This window comes from Coffea arabica, chromosome 10c (assembly GCF_036785885.1).
Source record: "Coffea arabica cultivar ET-39 chromosome 10c, Coffea Arabica ET-39 HiFi, whole genome shotgun sequence".
Classification (NCBI taxonomy): domain Eukaryota; kingdom Viridiplantae; phylum Streptophyta; class Magnoliopsida; order Gentianales; family Rubiaceae; genus Coffea; species Coffea arabica.
In genome coordinates, this window is record NC_092329.1 from 8012453 (window position 1) to 8032763 (window position 20311).

General features: G+C 38.2%; 2 protein-coding genes across 2 annotated transcripts; both read left to right on the top strand.

Moving 5' to 3' along the window:
• Positions 1-6675: 6675 nt before the first annotated feature.
• LOC140015723 (uncharacterized) lies at positions 6676-8877 on the top strand. Its single transcript, XM_072068540.1, has 2 exons — positions 6676-7749; positions 7870-8877. Exons 1-2 carry the CDS (start codon positions 6676-6678, stop codon positions 8875-8877), a joined length of 2082 nt encoding a protein of 693 aa, XP_071924641.1.
• A 4930-nt stretch (positions 8878-13807) lies between these two features.
• LOC113715108 (protein SOB FIVE-LIKE 5) lies at positions 13808-14963 on the top strand. Its single transcript, XM_072069682.1, has 4 exons — positions 13808-14269; positions 14354-14437; positions 14564-14640; positions 14726-14963. The coding sequence occupies exons 1-3, from the start codon at positions 13898-13900 to the stop codon at positions 14624-14626; spliced, it is 519 nt and encodes a 172-aa protein (XP_071925783.1). The 5' UTR covers positions 13808-13897; the 3' UTR covers positions 14627-14640; positions 14726-14963.
• Positions 14964-20311: the final 5348 nt, after the last annotated feature.

The window sequence follows — 20311 nt, forward strand, 5'->3', positions numbered from 1 at the left end:
GGTTGGATCTGAATAAGACTCGATCTATTGACATATGTACATGCGAGTCATCAGTCCTTATTTACAACAAATTATGGCTAATAATTATTTTTCATTTTTGTATTTTTTTAAAAAATTAATTGATGTCACATAATAGCATATGATCTAATTCTGGTAATAATTGGCAAAAATCAATCAATAGGACTAAATGTGCTGAGTGATTGAAACAGTTGGAACTACATTTGCTTTGATTAAACTTTAAAAACTAGAAGCACTCATACCTCAAATATTTTGAATCAAAACTACAATTCTCTCTTATTTAAATGTGTCAACATCTTTTTTTGCTTTATCTTTGCAGATTGGAATATCTCACATCAATTAAGACAATAAATAATGTTCTCTTTCAAAATTATCATAAAAAACTATTTGTCACAAGTATTTAAAGAATATATGTCTAACATTGTTTTAAAAAGTCTTCTTAAAATTTTTTTTTTTCAGTAAGAAAGGGATGGGATTTAAAAAATAATGAGATGTAGGGAAATTTGAAGCTCAATAGATATCTATTGCTTTACACAATAGATATTTAAGCTCAACTAGTTATAGCTCAATATGGGTCTTTGCTTAAAAAAACGAAGAAAGAGTGACATCCTACGAGTTTAATGATATTGTCTTATTGAGTTTGTAGTGAATTTTATCATTGAGGACTCAAAAAGCCACTTTGCATCCCACGTATTTTTGTTATCTAGACGAATATGCACTCATATTTATTTATACTCGATTCTGACTACAAAATAGGAGAAATAACTAATTCTTTGGTCTCAAAATGATGCTCAATACGGTGATTTTTTTCCCTTAATTTCTTGTAAAGCTTTAAAAAAACAATTATTCAACAATCCAATTTTACCTAAAAACTTTCCTCTCATAAATTCTTAAGGACACTACTCTAGATGCTTCAAATAAAGTTGACTTTCAATATTATCCTCTTTGGTTATTCTTAAATTTCACACTTCTACTAAAGTTGACTTTCAATAATATACTCTTATTTTTCTTCTTTCTCTCCCTCTTCCATAGTAATGGGAAACCTAGTACACGTAGCTATCCCCGGTATCTGTCGAAAGAAATTTATTCCACAAGCTTGTTTCTCAAATTACTTATTTCTAGAAATAATAGGCTTTTAAATAAGATAAGATATATGTCGGCAAAATGGGAAAATAAAATTTAGCGATGCGTCGGCAAATTAATAAAGATGACGCAATTTTTGTCCGCTTATTATTAAGGGCAACAATCCCACTGAGGTACATTCAATATATAAATCGGCGTTTGTTCTAAAAATATATATATAAATGCACAAGTGAAAAAAAGTGTACCATGATTTATTTTTAGAGAAATTTGAATCGAGTTAATTTAATTTTGGATGAGGTAATACGAAATCAAGCAATTTTGATGAATCAGAACTAATTAATTATATTGTTGTTAGCTAGCCATGAAGATTACTAGAGAATGTGATTAAATTAGAGAATCTAGATTGCAAATGTCTTTTGATAGCTATAACAGAAATGTTATCATACATGTAAATTTTCATTTATAATTGGGTGAAGTTATGGAAATAAATTTCTACCATTAATTTTCTTGCAGCTAAAATGCTAGAAAAGATATTTATAAGATACAAAATTTGAATAAATGAGTAAGTATATTTAATTTTTTTCTCTAACATATATGCCAATCTTTAGTTATATAACATACGTATGAGCTCCGAAAGTCAAATGAATTGTTGCACAAAATTTTACATTTAAATTTGGAGGCTTTAAATGCATATCTAATTATATTTAACAACTCTTTGTTTTTTACTCTATATTTCGAATTCTAAGGGGATTTCAAATACATGAGCTCAAAATTATAGTATTTGTCAGGTCCTACCTGTATTTCAATTAAACCACGCTTTCACCAGCGACCATGCACTTGAGCTTCGCTACCCCTCTCACTAGGCTCCGTCTCCAATTTTTCCACCTCTTCTTCTCTTCATTTTATACCAGACTTTGGCTTTCCTACACATCTTTCGCTTCTCCCCTAACCTGCAAAATCCTAAATTCATAATTCAGAGCTATCCCTCCAGCCATTTCTCTCTCCCTCTTTCATTTTCAGATCCTCATTTTTTATTTATTGCAAAAAAAAAAAGAGAAATTGACTAAAAGACTATAAGGAGAAAGGTAGAGACGAGGGGCAATTGCGTGCATCACATAGAAATACAGGATGATGGACGACGACAGGTTGTAACTAAATTTACTTTTCTTTCTTTATTTGTTGATAGTATGATTTGTGGCTTGTTTTCGTAGTTCTTTTCCTGTTTTTCTTTAATTCAACTCATTGGAAAAACAAGAAAGATTAGATGAAGACAATCAATTAGGGGTGCATTGTCCATTTAAAAAAAAGAAGAAGAAGAAGAAAAGAGACATAGTAGGCATTTTGCACTAGATTATGAATTGTCTATTTTCCTAACATGTAAAAACTCCAAAACACGATCAACCTAGAAATTGCCCCCATCTTGAGATGATGGTGAAGCGTTTTCGGTGGTGGTAATTTGGTTCTTCATAGGAAGCAAAAGGGTTGTTAAGAGCAATGAGGGAAAAGAGAGTCTGTTGATGGAAGCAGGCAGTAATTGTCACAAATTGTGAATGACAAATGCAGGGGAAAAAAAAAAGGAAGAAGAAGAAGGGGGAAGTGGAGGACAAGGAGACTTGACATTGCAAAATAAAGGTGGTAATTAAGATGATGCGAAAGCATAATAAAAATACATTTGGCCTTCGACCAAGTCTTGAGCAGCGTGACCATCTAATATGATTGCTTTAATTTACATGTCAATTGGGAAACTAATTTAGTGTATTTAGTGTAGGTTTCCAAAATTTGTTTAGATAGGAAAGTGATTTTGTAAATGTAGTTTCAAAACAGGAATGCAGTAATCTTTTTTTTTTAAAAAACTTTGAGCATAGTCTTCGATTTTGTTCTTGCATGCCTCTATTATATCGAATTCCACAGTATCCGTGTATGGAATTACGATAATCACAGCACGCACTCGCACAGTATAGGTTCCATACCATTACAACATGTTTAAGTTGATCAATTAAGTTTGCCAGTGCTGCTTAAATAAATTTTTTTTTTTTTAAAAAAAAAAGAGAGAGAGAGAGAGAGAGAGAGATAGAAGTTTGGGGGTTCTCTAATTTTAATCATAGGATTTCAGATGCCTATAAAACCGACCTAAGTCTTAGGGTGATCTCCACTGTGTATTTGTGTAGAACAGGTGAAGTTCTTATATATCGAGCCATTGACCATATCTTTAATGGTGTAAATGTTTAGATTAGACAAATTTCTAACCTTTTGGAAATTTTAGAATCGTGTTTGCCATATGGAAAATCTTCCTTTAAAATGAAAACAACATATTCGTGTATTTTCATTTTCTAATATTTGAATTGCTTATAATTTGTACACCAATCTTGAGATAAGTTGAATAACATCATCTATGTATGAAACGTTGTAAAGGAGTTAATTCTTGAAAACTGCATCCATGCAATGCACCCCTCAACGAACAGTCTTGTCTCAATATGTTGCATCCCTTCATAAGAGTCACCAACCAAGCATATGTATATGTATATATAAGATTTATTTATATATGGCAGGCATTCTCTCATAAGTTGCATGCATGTTTAGCAGAAACATAGTACTGCTACATTCAAGACAGGTTATTTAACGCAAGTTCTTCGCATCTTTGATCTTCTGATTAGCAGTGATCTATTTGCCGCCATGAGGAGAATTGAGCAGCAGACTGGTTGGGGTTTGGGTTCATACGTGACGTTCATCGTGGTGGCGCTGTGTGTGCTCTTCCTGCCGTTAGTGATTGGTCCCGGTTCGCTGCCGCCGCCTCCTCCGTATCTTCTTCTCACCATCCCTGTCGTCTTGGTTTTCATTTGTCTTTACCTTTCTTATGCAACTAATCATTGAATAAATGGCATTAGCCATTTAACATCTGCTCGTACTATGTTGTAGTAGTAGCATCTTAAATGCCATCTATATTGTGAGAACTCATGTATTTTTTTTCTTTTTCTTTTTCCTTTTGTTTTGTGTGTTGTAATTTACATTACATTGATTCCAATGTAATGTACATTATATTGGGTCTTTCTTTGAAAAACTGAAACTGTATAAGTTTGTGGATCAATGTAATATATACATATACACATATATAGTTGTGTTGTTTTTGAATTTTGATTTTTTGATTTTACCTCCATTGAATGGTCCTATTAGTGCATGGTAATTTGCTAGAATCTTTTAATGAACGTCATCTTTTTTTTTTTTTTTAAGAACTGCAGTGGCTTTCATCTAGATGAAACTGAACTAGGTATTTACTGCCTTAGAGAGAGGCGGGCGTGATTCTAGGGTATCACGAATTCTCTCCAGTTAATGTGTAGGAGGCGTGGTTTTTCATATTATCTTGTACCAGTACATTATGATGCCTTGGTAAAGGTTACATTACACACGTTTGTTCTAGTTTTATAACATCTCTAACTTTCCCTGGAGAAAAGGTAATTAACAGCAACGCAAAAACATTTAAAGAATTGAAAGTTGAAACTAGTATTTATATAAGACAGTAGACGAAATTCAGACCTTTCCCTTGAAATCGATTACCTGTTAGAACTGGAAATATTTGTTGAGTACCTCAGGTATTCGAAGACATGTGGGCGCTATGAGAAGTAAAATAGGGATTACTGTGTATAGATCAATGGATAGAGGCCTAATAAGCAATCAGTAGACCCTTTGGAAAATCCCTTAAATGTATTATTGCGTAAAGGTACATTGGGAACCACGCCTTCCTGCTCATAGCGAGGTATTTGGAAACCTGCAAAGCGGAAAGCGTGGTAATTTTACCGTCAACAATGATGACGCTTCTTTTTTTTTTTTGAGAATTGGAGAGCTTTATATAACAAAAGAAAAATTTACACTCTAACCATCAATTTTCCCCTCTTATTTTCCTCTACAATTCTAAGAAGATCAAGGGGGAAATTTGACTCAAAAATAACTTTATCCACCTTATTGAGATAACTAGCCATAAAGTCGGCAGTTTGATTACATTGGCAATATATAAAATATATAGTCAGCTCTTTGAAGTATGAGATTAAATCCTTATATCAGAATATACAACTAGAACCTAGGGTTGTCAACGGACCCGGACCCGCCAACATTTTTCGGATACGGATAGGTATATAGATTCGAGACCCGGATCCATTTTATCTAACAGAAAAGCGGGTCGGATACGGAATATACCATTTCGACCCGTATTAGACCCGAATCCGTTTTAATTAATTAATACTCCCTCCGTCCCGTTTTGTTAGTCTTGATTTTTTTTTCACACAGATTAAGAAAGTGTAATTAATTTGGTTGGAAACATAAATTTAGATTAATAATTTCCTAAAATACCCTTATGCTAATCACGAAGAGTGCCAATTAATATCAAAGAATGATGGCATTATTTGTTTCCCTCCTGATATAAATAAATTTTAAAGAATAATAAAGATAGACTTTTCATTTATCTATGTATTGGAAAAGCTCAATGTATTCAATGTAGTGGGTTAGTATTTAATAACAATGTATTAATAACAAGATATTTAATAAGGGTATTTTAGACAATTTGAAAGATTACTACATTCTTTAATGGGAAAGTGGACTACAATTTGGGACAGATGAAAAAGGAAAATAAGACTAACAAAACGGGACGGAGGGAGTAATTAAAAAATATACCAATCTATCAGAAATAACCAAAAGGCATACACGTTCTTTCATTCCCAAATTTTTCCAACCCTAATACCCCCACCGCCGCACATCCCTTATTTCCTCTCACTCTCTTTTCTAGCAGCCCAGGTCACGTTCTTCATTCTCTTCAAGAAGTCTGTAGCACCACTCTTTTTTGTATTCGCAATTGCTTCAGACTTCTTTTTATCCCCTTCTGCTGCCTCTGCTTTATCTCTTTTATCCTTTGAACCCGGTTGCTGGGAGCTTGAGCTCTTGTTGTTGCTACTATTAGCAGTATGCTGTAATGAAGTGAGTAAACTAACTAAGATCAAAACATGACTTAGGAAGCAGGAATCATGAAGGCGTGAATATTAAGAAGATGAAGGCGTGGGTATTAGACTGAGAGGTTGTCAAAAGCGTGACCAACGGATCACGCTTTTCCTGGGTTTCAGTTGCTATAACAGAACACTCAGGAGCAGCAACTTGCAAATGCAACTTGCAGATATAATCCAACACGTGTATTGTTTCTAGTGGCTCAGTTAGTATTCGGTTAGGATTTATTAGCTTTATAAGCAGGCTTCTCTGCTCAAGTAAGGTAGCTTTTTGAATTCATTTTGTCCAGATTCATCTGAATTTGTAAAGAGGAGCAATCCTCATTTTTCCCTCCCAATTTCCTTCGATTCTTTCCCCTACTCAGCTAGAACCATCTTTTCTGTTCTTATATTTGGTCACCAAATTATGTCAATAAAGCATCAGATTCATATGATTACTGTTACATTGATTCATTGATTAATCAGTTCATTACTTGAGCTTGTCCCTTTTCTATTTCCTGCAATAGTTCTGGCTTCTCTGGTTCCTGTATCATAACAGTGGTATCAGAGCTAGCTACGAGCCATTGGGTATATATACACATATATAAAAATGACTAAAAATCAGGACGAAATAAGGAAGGAGATCACTGAGCTAGGAAGTGTGGTTAGGACTTTTGCTAACAGGAGTGATGGTCTGGAGCAGGCTGTCAGGATCATGGAGCACAGGCAGGAGAGTACTGAAAAAACACTCAAAAACCTGGATCAGAAGTATGAAGGTATGATGAACATGATGGCACAAATGTTAGCAAGGTTAAATGACAAGGGAAAAGAGGTAGAAGGCAACAGCTCAGACTCCAGTTTGATGCAGAAAGAGGACAACAGAAGGAAGGAGGAGCAGAAAGGAGCCAGGGATAGATCTGAATCTCAGGGTCCTAGGTCTTTCACTAGGTTACCTAAGGTGGACCTGCCATCATTCACTGGGGAAAATCCCAGGGAATGGATCAGGAAGGCCAATAAGTACTTCAAAATCAATGGAGTGGAGGAGGAAATGAAGCCTGAAGTTGCAGAACTCTACTTCAGAGATAAGGCAGATATCTGGTTTCATGGTGTATTCGGTGGAAGGGAGGATATTCCTTGGAGTGAGCTCTGCAATGCACTATGTGAGAGGTTTGGAGACGGGACCCCTGAGGAAGCTATAGAGGAGTTCAACAAACTAATGCAGACAGGATCAGTAGCTGACTACTTGGAGAAATTTGAAATGCTCAAAGCCCAGGTAATGCCTTCCCTCCCTCATCAGCAGGATTGCTATTATAAAACATGTTTCCTAAGTGGATTAAAAGAAGAAATAGTGACTATGGTAAAACTAGCCAAACCAAAAACACTGGCAGAGGCTGTGGAAGCTGCCAAACTACAGGAGAGGAACCTGAGAGCATTGCAGAGAATTCACAAGACCCCTACCTACAACCCCAGCTACCAGAAACCTCAGCCTAAAGTCCCATACCAGCCAAAATTCCCTGACAAAACCCCAAGCTACCCCAAACTACCTGACAAACAGATTTCCAAAACATACAGTAACCACCCCAATCCCCAGAGCCAATTCAAAAAACTCACCCCAGCAGAACTCAATTACAGGAGGGAAAGGGGGCTTTGCTTCAAATGTTCTGAACCATATACATTGGGGCATGTATGTAGACAGTCTCATTTGAACTTGCTAATATTGGAGGAGGAGGAGACACCAGGAAAGGTTGAAGAGGAAGAAAAGAAGGATGAGACTGATATATTCTGTGACTGTATTGGAGGGGAGTTGGAGAATGAACTCATGGAAGTATCTATCCATGCCCTGGCTGGAGGAGGTAAACATAAGACCATCAGGATCAAAGGGTTAGTTCAGGGAAGGGCCATTACTGCACTAGTTGACAGTGGCAGTACTCATTGCTTTGTTGATGAACAGTTGGCTAAAAGCTTGAAATTGGCAACACAGGGAGAGACTCTGACAGTTAGAGTGGCAAATGGGGAGAAACTTCAATCCAGAAACATTACCAAGCCTGTAGTATGGAAGATGCAGGGATATGAATTCTCACACCAGTTCAATACTCTAAGGCTGGGAGGGTGTGATATGATACTAGGAGTAGACTGGCTAGCCAGGAACAGCCCTATGGAGTTTGATTTCAGAAAATTAAGCATGAAATTTAGGAAAGGGAAACAACAGGTGGAGCTAAAGGGAGAGGACAGTACCATACAACTAAAACTCATAAGAGGAAGTAGGCTGCACAAGTGGACCAGGAAGCATACATATGGAATTATGGCACAGGTGTGTGCAGTGGAGGACAGGGAATCAGTACAAGGGCCATACCCACCAGTTATGGAGAAGCTACTGCAGGACTTTGCAGATGTTTTCCAGGAACCACAGGGACTTCCCCCTACTAGGAGCCAGGATCACTGCATTACTCTCAAGGAGGGAGCAAAGCCATTCCAGATCAGGCCATACAGGTGTCCCTATATTCAGAAGACAGAAATTGAGACACTGGTGCAGGAGATGCTACACTCTGGAATCATACAACTCAGCAGCAGCCCCTTTGCCTCACCAGTGTTGCTAGTCAAGAAAAAAGATGGATCATGGAGGTTTTGTGTGGATTACAGACAGCTGAATGACCTGACAGTGAAAAACAAGTTCCCCATGCCACTTATTGATGAACTGCTGGATGAGTTGCATGGCTCCAAGTATTTCACCAAAATCGACCTCAGAGCTGGATACTTCCAGATAAGAGTAAGGGAGGAGGACATTCCAAAAACAGCTTTCAGAACACACTAGGGACTGTACGAATTCAAAGTCATGCCATTTGGCCTGACCAATGCACCAGCAACTTTCCAAGGATTGATGAACCAGGTATTCCAGAAACAACTAAGAAAGCATGTATTAGTGTTTTTTGATGACATATTAATCTACAGCCCTACACTAGAGGAACATATCCAGCATGTCACTGAAGTCTTTGAAATTCTAAGGCAACACCAGCTCTATGCTAAGGAGAGCAAGTGCTCCTTTGCTCAAAAGCAGGTAGAATACCTAGGCCATATTATCTCAGCAGATGGAGTAAGAGCTGACCCTAACAAGATTAACAGCATGATGGAATGGCCAAGGCCAGGGAACACCAAGCAACTAAAGGGATTCTTGGGACTGACAGGCTACTACAGGAAATTTGTCAAGGGATATGGTGCTATTGCCAAACCACTGACCACCCTCCTCAAGAAAGATGGCTTCCACTGGGGAGAGGAGGCTGAGGATGCCTTCCAGAAACTCAAGTTAGCTATGTGCAGCACCCCTGTACTAGCTCTCCCTGACTTCACTCAACCCTTTATAGTAGAAACTGATGCCTGCTATGGGGGAATAGGAGCTGTACTAATGCAGAATAGGAGGCCATTGGCTTTTCTTAGTCAAAGCTTGGGACAGAGGAACCTGGGATTGTCAATTTATGAAAAAGAACTTCTGGCCTTAGTCACAGCAGTCACTAAATGGAGGCACTACCTTGAAGGCCATCACTTTATTATCAACACTGACCACCAAAGTCTGAAATACCTACTGGAGCAGAGGATCACCACCCCCCTGCAACAGAAATGGCTGACTAAGCTGATGGGGCTAAGCTATGAAATTTGCTACAAAAAGGGGAAGGAGAATGTGGTAGCTGATGCCCTCTCCAGAATAGGCAAAGGAGAAGCTGAGAATGCCATGACTACCATCATTATACCAGAATGGATGAAAGAAGTAATGGAGAGCTATCAGGGAGATGACTGGGCTCAGGACCTCATCAGGGGACTCCTAGCATTTCCAGGACAGGCCTCAGATTATAGCTATCAGAGTGGAATTCTGAGGTATAAGGGAAGAGTGGTGGTTGGAAAAGGGGGGGAGATAAGGAAGACACTCATCACTACCCTCCATGACTCACAACTAGGAGGACATTCAGGCATCCAAGCCAGCTGGCTGAGAGCTAAACAGTTATTCTACTGGCCAGGTATGTTCAAAGAAATCAAGACAGTAGTATTGCAATGTGACACCTGCAGGAAATGTAAAGATGAACGTGCAGCTTATCCAGGCCTACTCCAACCACTCCCTATTCCACAGCATTCCTGGAGTCATGTTACCATGGACTTTATAGAGGGGTTACCAAAGTCTGAGGGAAGGGATACTATACTGGTAGTAGTAGACAGATTTACTAAGTATGCTCACTTCATGAGTTTGGCCCACCCCTTTGAAGCTACAAAGATAGCTAGGGTCTTCCTGGACCATATCTGTAAGCTACACGGTATCCCTCAGAGCATGATTTCAGATAGAGACAAGATATTCACCAGCCAATTCTGGACAGAGCTGTTCACACTGCTGGGGGTAGGATTGAACCTGAGTACAGCCTACCATCCTCAAACAGATGGCCAGACAGAGAGAGTCAACCAGGTATTAGAAATGTATCTCAGGTGTATGACACACCTGGAACCTAAGAGGTGGAACACATGGCTTTCCTTAGCTGAGTGGTGGTACAACACTACCTACCACACTGCTATACAGATGACCCCCTTTGAAGCTTTGTACGGATCTAAACCTCCACAGTTAGCTCTTGGCCCCTATGAACAAGCCAAAGTGGCCACTGTGGGTGACTATATAAGGGACAGGAGACAGATGGATGAGCTATTGCAGCATAATCTGAAGACTGCTCAGGAGAGGATGAAGAAATATGCTGATGTACACAGGAGTGAGAGGGAATTCCAAGTTGGTGAGTGGGTGTACCTAAGGTTACAGCCTTATAGACAATCCACTGTGATGATCAGAAACAACACCAAGTTATCTGCCAAGTATTTTGGTCCCTTCCTCATAGAGAAGAAGATTGGAAAGGTTGCTTACAGGCTTAAGCTACCTTCTCAGTCCAGGATACACCCTGTCTTTCATGTATCCTTGCTGAAGAAGAAACTAGGGGATAAGACTGCCCCTATACTACAACTGCCAGACACTGATGACAGAGGACTCATTCGAGTGGAACCAGAATCCTTACTAAGCAGAAGAACGATCAAGAGGGGAAACACTGCTATCACACAATGGTTAATTCAATGGTGGGGAACTGAACCAGCAGATGCAACCTGGGAGGATGCTGTGCAAATTAGGGAGAAATTTCCTCAATTCCAACCTTGAGGACAAGGTTGTTGCAAGGGGGAGGTATTGTAATGAAGTGAGTAAACTAACTAAGATCAAAACATGACTTAGGAAGCAGGAATCATGAAGGCGTGAATATTAAGAAGATGAAGGCGTGGGCATTAGACTGAGAGGTTGTCAAAAGCGTGACCAACGGATCACGCTTTTCCTGGGTTTCAGTTGCTATAACAGAACACTCAGGAGCAGCAACTTGCAAATGCAACTTGCAGATATAATCCAACACGTGTATTGTTTCTAGTGGCTCAGTTAGTATTCGGTTAGGATTTATTAGCTTTATAAGCAGGCTTCTCTGCTCAAGTAAGGTAGCTTTTTGAATTCATTTTGTCCAGATTCATCTGAATTTGTAAAGAGGAGCAATCCTCATTTTTCCCTCCCAATTTTCTTCGATTCTTTCCCCTACTCAGCTAGAACCATCTTTTCTGTTCTTATATTTGGTCACCAAATTATGTCAATAAAGCATCAGATTCATATGATTACTGTTACATTGATTCATTGATTAATCAGTTCATTACTTGAGCTTGTCCCTTTTCTATTTCCTGCAATAGTTCTGGCTTCTCTGGTTCCTGTATCATAACATATGCTCTGGCTTGCTCACATTAGGCTGCCCTTAATTAGCTGCTCCTTCTCATGCTTCTCGCGCCGGTCACCGGCTTTTCTTTTAGCTTTAGCTTTGATGAATCCTCTTCATCATTTGTTGATGTACTTAAAGGAGACTTAATAAGAGTTTTCGAATTGATAACCGCTTTTTCGTTGGTCCGCTGCTTTTCTGCATTGTTGGCTGATGAGGAAGAAGCTTTGGCTGAAATTGAGCTTCTCTTGCGATTGAAGATAATGGGGTTTGTGGATTTATGCTTCGCGATTGGGACCTGTCGGGTGCGGTTCCGGGAGAAAGATTAAGAAACTCATCGGGTATTTGGGGCGGATCTGAAATTAATACAGTATGACGGGTTCGGATCCGGGTCTGAATTTATTAATTTTGGTCCGGACCTGACCCATTGACGGGCCTACTAGAACCCTCCAAGGACAGTCAATTTTGTTCTTGGAAAAAAAAAAAATTTTTTTGGGGTAAGAGTGAAAAATGAAACTAGACGGTGAAGAAATGGGATAGAGGAAAAGAACGCTCAATTTGAAGAAATGATGGACCAAACGTCCAAACCTTCTAACGGTTGGGCTAATGAGTTTCGGCAGGGAGACCGCTAGGAAATTTAATGGTTAAACTTATGGGCCAAAAGTTAAAAAGCCCACATCTATTTTTTTTTTTTAAATTGAAAAAGAGAAGAAATAAGGAGATAAAAGAACATAGTATTAATTTCAGTTGGTGTAACTCCGCTTTCAATTAGTTAGAATATTTGGTGACAAAAATAGTTGTAGGCCATCAACAGGTTCCTACCACTTTTGCGTTCGATAAACACTAAAAGTTACTAAGCCTTTTCACCCACAAATGGAGATTCAAGAAACTGAGACGGCAGACTTAATTGACATGTTATCAAAAGGAAATTACTAACCTCCTAGCAACATTATAGTATTCACCGTATCATAAGCTAGTAAAACTAAAATAATAATAATAATAAGTTTATTACTCAGTGAAAACCAAATGGAGACCGTCAAGTTTGGGATAATTTTTTTCCCCTTTATCTAGATTGTGTGCAACTCATGTCAGAAAATGCATTAATCTAATGCCATTAAAAAGAACAAAAATGAAAGAATGAATAATAGTGAGAATAAGGGATGAAAATGTGGGAGTAGAGATTAACATTAGAAGTCCATGTGGCACCAATTGCATTACAAATTTATTTCAATTTATGTTAGAATAACATTAATGGGAATGTTTGGATCTCATTATTTGAAGTAATTATTTGACTTACATCATATACACATACACGTTTTGTAATCACTTTTTTTTATCTCATATACATTACGTTACATTACAAAAAGTGTTACGGTGCCAAACTAAATAATTTTTCCAAATAATAGGTCATGCTTAAGAAGCCTTTTGGAAATAAAGTCTCCGCAGGCCGAGTACTTTTCATGCACAAAAAGATTGGAAAGTTGAAGGCTAATGAATCGGTATAAAAATTCATGATTCACTATCTTCTATACATGTTGAGAATTGCATCATTCATTTCAGTTTATGAAATTTGTTGCTGTGGAATGAAACTGCTTGCTATTTCATTCAGAGTTTCAACGAGAAAACATTAGCTCCCGCGAAAGGGTACAAAAGTATACGTGTTGAATAAAGACAGTAATTGTTCTTACGTTGTTACAGAACTTGAGTATTTGTTCAACAAATAACTACAGCCCCTTTCACCGCCTTCCTATCCTTTTCCCACCCCACCAAAACAAAATGACAAGCCAACTGGCAATATGATTCTCCACAAAATCAGATGAAATTAGAAAGGCAAAAGATAGTGCACAGGACAAAAATAGTATAGGATTTCAATACACAATTTGTTTGGATAGTTGTCATAGTACACATCTCATTTCCTACTTGTATAAATATATATATATATATATATATGTGCAAGCAACAAAGATAAAAACAGGGCGACTTATAATTGTTTTTTCATTTGCTCTTCTTAGTCACAAAATATAAGAAGGCGACGTCAAAGAATCTGTTATTCTCAAGAATTGCTTAAGAATGAATGCATCAACTTCTGAATACAGCGGTGGATGCGAGTCTGGCTGGACCATGTATTTTGATCAACTTTCAACCTCTGCTGATCAATGCAACAGAAGCATGCCACTTGGCTTTGATTGCAGAAGCAAAGGAGTGTATGTCAATGAGGATGATGAAGACGAGAATTCCTCCATGCTGTCTGATGCATCATCTGGCCCTCCACATTTCCATCAGGATGAAGACAGTTCTGAAGAAACCAGATACAATTCCACTATTTCGGCCTCAGAGGTAAACAAGGGCAAGCACAAAAAGAAAGCAAAAGAGCACAGGAAGACCCAACAGAATTTCCATCTTGACGATACTGCTAGCTCCCCTGCCCAGAGCTTCTCCAAGGCAAGTCAATTGTCAGCCTGGCGTGCACGATTAATTTTCTCGTTGAATATTCTCTAACAGCATTACAGTACTTTCATCTTTCAGAACAATGCCCTTCTTACAGATGATAAATATCTAATCGAGCACGGTTCAGGCATCTCTCGAGGCTTTTCTGCAACACAATCCAAGGTTCTCACATATCTGCTTTCAGAAAATTTCAATCTTTATCATTTCCTGCTTTATTCTCTGAATCTTTTTCCCTTTATGTGATAGTCCTGCGTCCAAGTATTCACGCAAATTTGTGTGTTCATTCAGGAAAAGTCTGTACTGAGGAAGCATTTTGGATTTCTGAAGCCTTCGCATGACAGGAAAAGCTGATTGAGAGAGACCAGGTCGAGTTTCATCCTATACATTAATGTCGCCGTAGTTTTCAGGGACCTATTAACCCTTACACCTTGTGTGCTCTGTGATTAGCAGGAGGAGGTTTAATTGGGGAAAAGAATATCAATAAGAAGTTGCAGACCATGTTCTCTCTTTATGCAGCAGCAGTTAGGTAGACAGCATTCGCACTTGTCAAAAGGAAAAGATACAATATATCTGAAGGAAATTGTTTTTCCCATTGTTTATTACTGTTTCTTTATGTATGTTTCTGGCTGTCTATGCAGTGCAGAACAACCTGAGAACGTAAATACTAAAAATCTTCCTTTTTCTACTATTACAATTGTTTTGGGGTTGCCTTATTTGTTTGCGCATTCTCTTTTTATCACCTTCAGGACCGCTTCACAACCGAAAACCTGCTAGGTAGCTAGCAACTTCACAGCATTCATTCTTTAAGGAATTCATCTGAAACTAGAGATTATCCTCAGCCGTAATTACCGTAACCGTAAGAAAGCATATACAGGAATCATAGATTCGAAACCTCTGGTAAAATGCCCGCCCGTAACGTAACCCAGCAGATAAAGTACATTACATAGTCCAGGGATTGGCGACTTACCCATTCAGTGACTTTGGCACTGGACATTCCCAAAATGGGTACTATCGGGTCGGGTGAATTAAATAATAGACGCCCGTAGTTTTCAGGGACCTATTAACCCTTACACCTTGTGTGCTCTGTGATTAGCAGGAGGAGGTTTAATTGGGGAAAAGAATATCAATAAGAAGTTGCAGACCATGTTCTCTCTTTATGCAGCAGCAGTTAGGTAGACAGCATTCGCACTTGTCAAAAGGAAAAGATACAATATATCTGAAGGAAATTGTTTTTCCCATTGTTTATTACTGTTTCTTTATGTATGTTTCTGGCTGTCTATGCAGTGCAGAACAACCTGAGAACGTAAATACTAAAAATCTTCCTTTTTCTACTATTACAATTGTTTTGGGGTTGCCTTATTTGTTTGCGCATTCTCTTTTTATCACCTTCAGGACCGCTTCACAACCGAAAACCTGCTAGGTAGCTAGCAACTTCACAGCATTCATTCTTTAAGGAATTCATCTGAAACTAGAGATTATCCTCAGCCGTAATTACCGTAACCGTAAGAAAGCATAAAATTTCAAATTTAGATTGTATTTAATCGCTTTGCGATGTAACCATTACATTTACAAGAAATGAATCGTTCAGTATGATACACGATAGAAGTTTCTCGATAGATAGACTAAGCGAGAATGCTATATTGCTACGACTGTAGAGTGCGACATTGAGAAGAAATAACGGAACCAGAACGTTATCCTGTTATTGATAAAAACATGTGATGCACAAATGTTTAGTACATCTGTGGGATCACACTTGGACATAATTAGATAACTAATCTAAGCTGTGTACAGAACATAGACAAACAACAGAGAGGAAGAGGGCCAGTGGAGGGCCATGATCAAACGCAGACCAAGTGTAAGGCCAAGAACTGAACCACATTCTCCCATTCTTGGAGGATTGCCAGCCTGAGAGAGAACTCATGAGGTGGATTGGAATGGGCAGATTTGGTAATAAATCCCTCTAAAACTCGATGAAGACAATACCTGTGAGGAATCTTGAACCACTTAAGTCTCATTTTCCAGTAAACGGGACCAAAAACGGAACCCCACTTCTTATATATGACAGCCACTCACTGGAAAATGTGATCCATATGATACGCTACAGGTACAATAATTGAATTTTTGTTTTTCGGGGATTTCTTCCAAATCTTAATCGAAGGTATTACCATCCTCAGCATGAACCCGTTTCTTGGAGAATGATCCTGATTATAAGAAAAAGACAACATCCCCCAGCTATGTGTACTGTATAGTGACATTTCTTTCATGGTACTCTAATAAATAATGGTTCTCCAAGTCCCAGAAGTAAAATTCCTTTACTGTTTTCCAAGAGTAGAATTTTAGGTTGTGCAAGTTATCTATTTGGAAGGCATGTAACGGATTGTCAAATCAATATGCGCAAACAAGTAAAAGTTGGCAGACACTACCATAATCTGAGATCTGTTATTAATAGCTATTTGGAAATGATATCTTCTTTCTAATTTTAGATATCCCATTGAAAATCAGTGCCAACTTACTACCTCAACCTTTTCTAAAGCAGTGATGATAGATGTTACAACTACTGAACTTCACAAGGATTTATAGACCAATTCTATCTTAGGCTACCTACCTCGCGCCTAATTTTGTTGTATGTCCTGGTTTTTCCTGCTTTCCAGCTTGTATTAACTATTGACACAATTATTGTCATCTAAACACTGAGCAACTAATCTATTGATGTCCTCCTTTTAAGTCAAACTTTCTTCCCACATGCTGACTGAAATCTTTGTCCTCATTGTGTTTTAAAAAAAAATGATAATAATAAATAATAAGAGTTACTACCTCGTCGTTGTTTCCAATCATTCTTTTTTCCGTGCACACACGTGCACTTACATTGTAATCACACAAAGGCAGGCACTAAGAAAGAGAGCAAGGACTATAGATTATGCTAAATAACTACTATGTTAATGTTAAGGATACACAACAGACTAATATATATTTCTATGTTTCACATGTCTTGGCATTCTTAAGCAATACACTAAATTCAGAGAGGAAGGTGAACTCAGAATGTATACCAAACATGGTTCAAAGCCGAGTTGTCACTAGAACGGACCTCTCCGATATGATACCGGAACGAGATGATTCCGAGATACTTGACTAGTCGAAAACTCGGTCGAATTACTGAGAACTCGGCCGAGAAGTCTCCGATACGGATAGTCTCTGTCAAATCAGCCCGAATCAACTCGCAAATTTACATTTCACAGATTTTCTTTTTCCAATTTTTTTATTATTTTTGTTTAGCATTTTTTTAATATTATTCACATTTTTAGAATATTAAATGCTTTAAAATATGCTGAGATCGATGTGGAACAGTCCGAGCCGCTACCACAACCCTGACCGCGACTTTGAACCATGAATTACCAAACAGTCACGCAACGCAGCAAACCACTAAATTAACCAGATAAGCATCAAAATTAGTCTTGCATCTGAGCCATAAAATTACGTACTACTAATTTCAGACTTTGCATTCGCTTTATAGGGCGGTTTTGGAGACTCCATGGAGATTGGAGAAGGAATTTTCTTGACTGCGACTGTGCCATTTGGTGGCAAATCACAATGTATGGTGTAAGACCATTAAGGGCTAATAGTAGTATTCATCAACACATCCCGGTTTACAGTTGATTTGTCATCCTGCAAAAGTACAAATCCATGTCTAAGCTCACAGTTACGTGCCGAGTCCATATTATTAAAATCTTGAAACTCCTAACTCAAAACTGTCATGTTCTATAAATTCCAATGCAACTTCCACAGGCGTAAACCTTTTGCGCCATGATGTTGAGCTCTTTCCAGATGGAAACACAACCAGACTTGCTGCTCATCATGTATTCATGTGCTTAATAATGAAAAATAATAAAACAAAAAAGAAGAAGACAAGCAGTAACAGCAGGTACATAGCTGTCATCTTGTTAATTGATTCTGCAGCCAAAGAAGGAGGTGCAGTAAAAAAATTGTGTTTGCTCCTGAAGTTGCTAGTTCATGCACTACTACACAAACACTCGCAAACTCAGGCATTTTTTCCTATTAATGGTGAGACAGCAATGAAAAGCTCGAAAATTACCCCATGGAATACCATACACATTTGATATCTCTCAATCCCTTGGTTAATGTTTTTGTCATCCTTATTGACATTTCTGCATGGTTCGCCACCACGTATCCACTCCAGTCCATCAGGTCACATCTCGTTATTAAGCCCTCTTCTTTGTATGTTTTCGTTGTAAACAAATGAATGAAAAACCCACTCAATAATATATGCATACTTCGGCAAGCTTTAATCTCCATCAGCCCACTCAGGTCACATCTCTTCATTATCCTACTTCTGCATGTATTCATTGTAATCAAATCATTGAAAAGTCACTCAAGACTAACACCCGAAGATGACAGACGAAAACAGAGTCGAGATGTTGACTGTCACATAATCAAGATGAATTACATCAAACAAAAGCATGTATCACAGTATCAGTAGGATTTTTCAAGATTTCTAGGCTCCAGCAGCTCTTAAAAATCTATATCACCAACAGAAGGTCTTCAACTGCACAGTTTATGGATGGCTTTGAATCTTTGATCTCATCAATCATCTTTTAGGAATTTGCCATTGACATAACAATTAGTGTCTTGACTGAGATTATTCGGATACATTTAAGCAACCCCTACAAAAGTGACCAGTGTGGACCTCGTCGATGTCCCACAAAAATGGGAGCCAAACAAAGATCCGAAACTTGTCAACTATTCCGTGAAAGAACAGCACTAGAAGCCCAAAAAAAACCATCCGTGGTATATTTATAAAAGTCCTTCACAATGATAGTCATCGGTAACCACATGTGGGAAGTCGTCCATCAGAAAGCAAGATGACCATCATCTCCTGGAAGCTAAAGAGTTTTGGTGATGCGAATCCAACATATAGAACCTTACCAAAAGTTCCTTACTCATGTCATTTATGATTTCAAGAAATTGGCATTTGGCGGTGGCAGATTACATATTGCGGGCCACATAAAACTTTCAATAGAGCTCTGGTTATATGTTTTGGAAAATATTTAGTTTTTGCTGCGTTTAAGTAGTAAAATAGATTCAACATATTTGACTGAAATTTACTACTAAACAGTTATCTTGCTTCCATCATCGTGTAGTTGTTCTTTAACTCATCATCAAAAGAAAGCTTGAAAACAATAAACAATTTTTAATCACTCACTGTAATTGGATGTCACTAACTACCTATGTAATATCTTTCCTCATCCCTAAACTACCGATGCAATAATTTTCCTCATCCTTGGATTTTAGGTATGTGGACGCTTATTTTTAAAAGGGCAAATTATCCATTTGGCCCTTGAACTTTTAGTTTAAGTAAAATTAAGCCCTCTAACTATTTATAGTCAACTTTTAGCCCTTAAACTTGTAAAATTGGAAACCCGTGGCCCTTTTACCTGGTTTATCCGGTTTTGCAACTGAAAAATTAAATCACACGAATGGCAATATGCTTTAAAGGAGGGCATTTTTGTCCGTATATTCTAAGCAAAAAGTGAACAGCTCTATCTTCTTCCCTTTCCCTAACCCAACCTGCCATCGACGGAAGATCAGCCTCCAAGAACCCCAAGACTTACAAATACTACAGTAATGCCATCATTCAAAGATTCAGGGACAACCCCTCCTTCCCCCCCTCCCCCAACAAAAAAAATCACTTTTTCTGAAGTCCGCAAGACCATCGTTGGAGACGTCGGCTCCATTCGCGGGGGTTTTTGATTTCTTGCAGGTCTGGGGTTTGATTAATTACTCTCCCTTTTCTTCTTCTTCTTCTTCTAATAAAGCTGCCGCTGCCCCCCAACAACTCTCCCACAATGACAGCAAGGACTCCTCCTCCTCCTCCGCCACCAAATCTGCTAAATTCAAGGAGGAAGCATACTCCTCAATTCCAGCTGTGAACACCACAATCTCAAATTTATTACTCAGGAACTCCAAAAATTCTTCCATAAATGGCCTCTTTAACACGAAGAAATTCACTCTTTCTCCATC

Excerpts from the sequence above, each read along its gene's own strand:
- LOC140015723 (XM_072068540.1), top strand. The coding sequence starts at position 6,676 with ATGACTAAAAATCAGGACGAAATAAGGAAGGAGATCACTGAGCTAGGA. Across the intron at positions 7,750-7,869 it reads AACCATATACATTGGGGCAT|TTGGAGAATGAACTCATGGA; the intron begins GTATGTAGACAG and ends ATTGGAGGGGAG.
- LOC113715108 (XM_072069682.1), top strand. The coding sequence starts at position 13,898 with ATGAATGCATCAACTTCTGAATACAGCGGTGGATGCGAGTCTGGCTGG. Across the intron at positions 14,270-14,353 it reads CTGCCCAGAGCTTCTCCAAG|AACAATGCCCTTCTTACAGA; the intron begins GCAAGTCAATTG and ends TTCATCTTTCAG. Across the intron at positions 14,438-14,563 it reads TTTCTGCAACACAATCCAAG|GAAAAGTCTGTACTGAGGAA; the intron begins GTTCTCACATAT and ends GTGTTCATTCAG.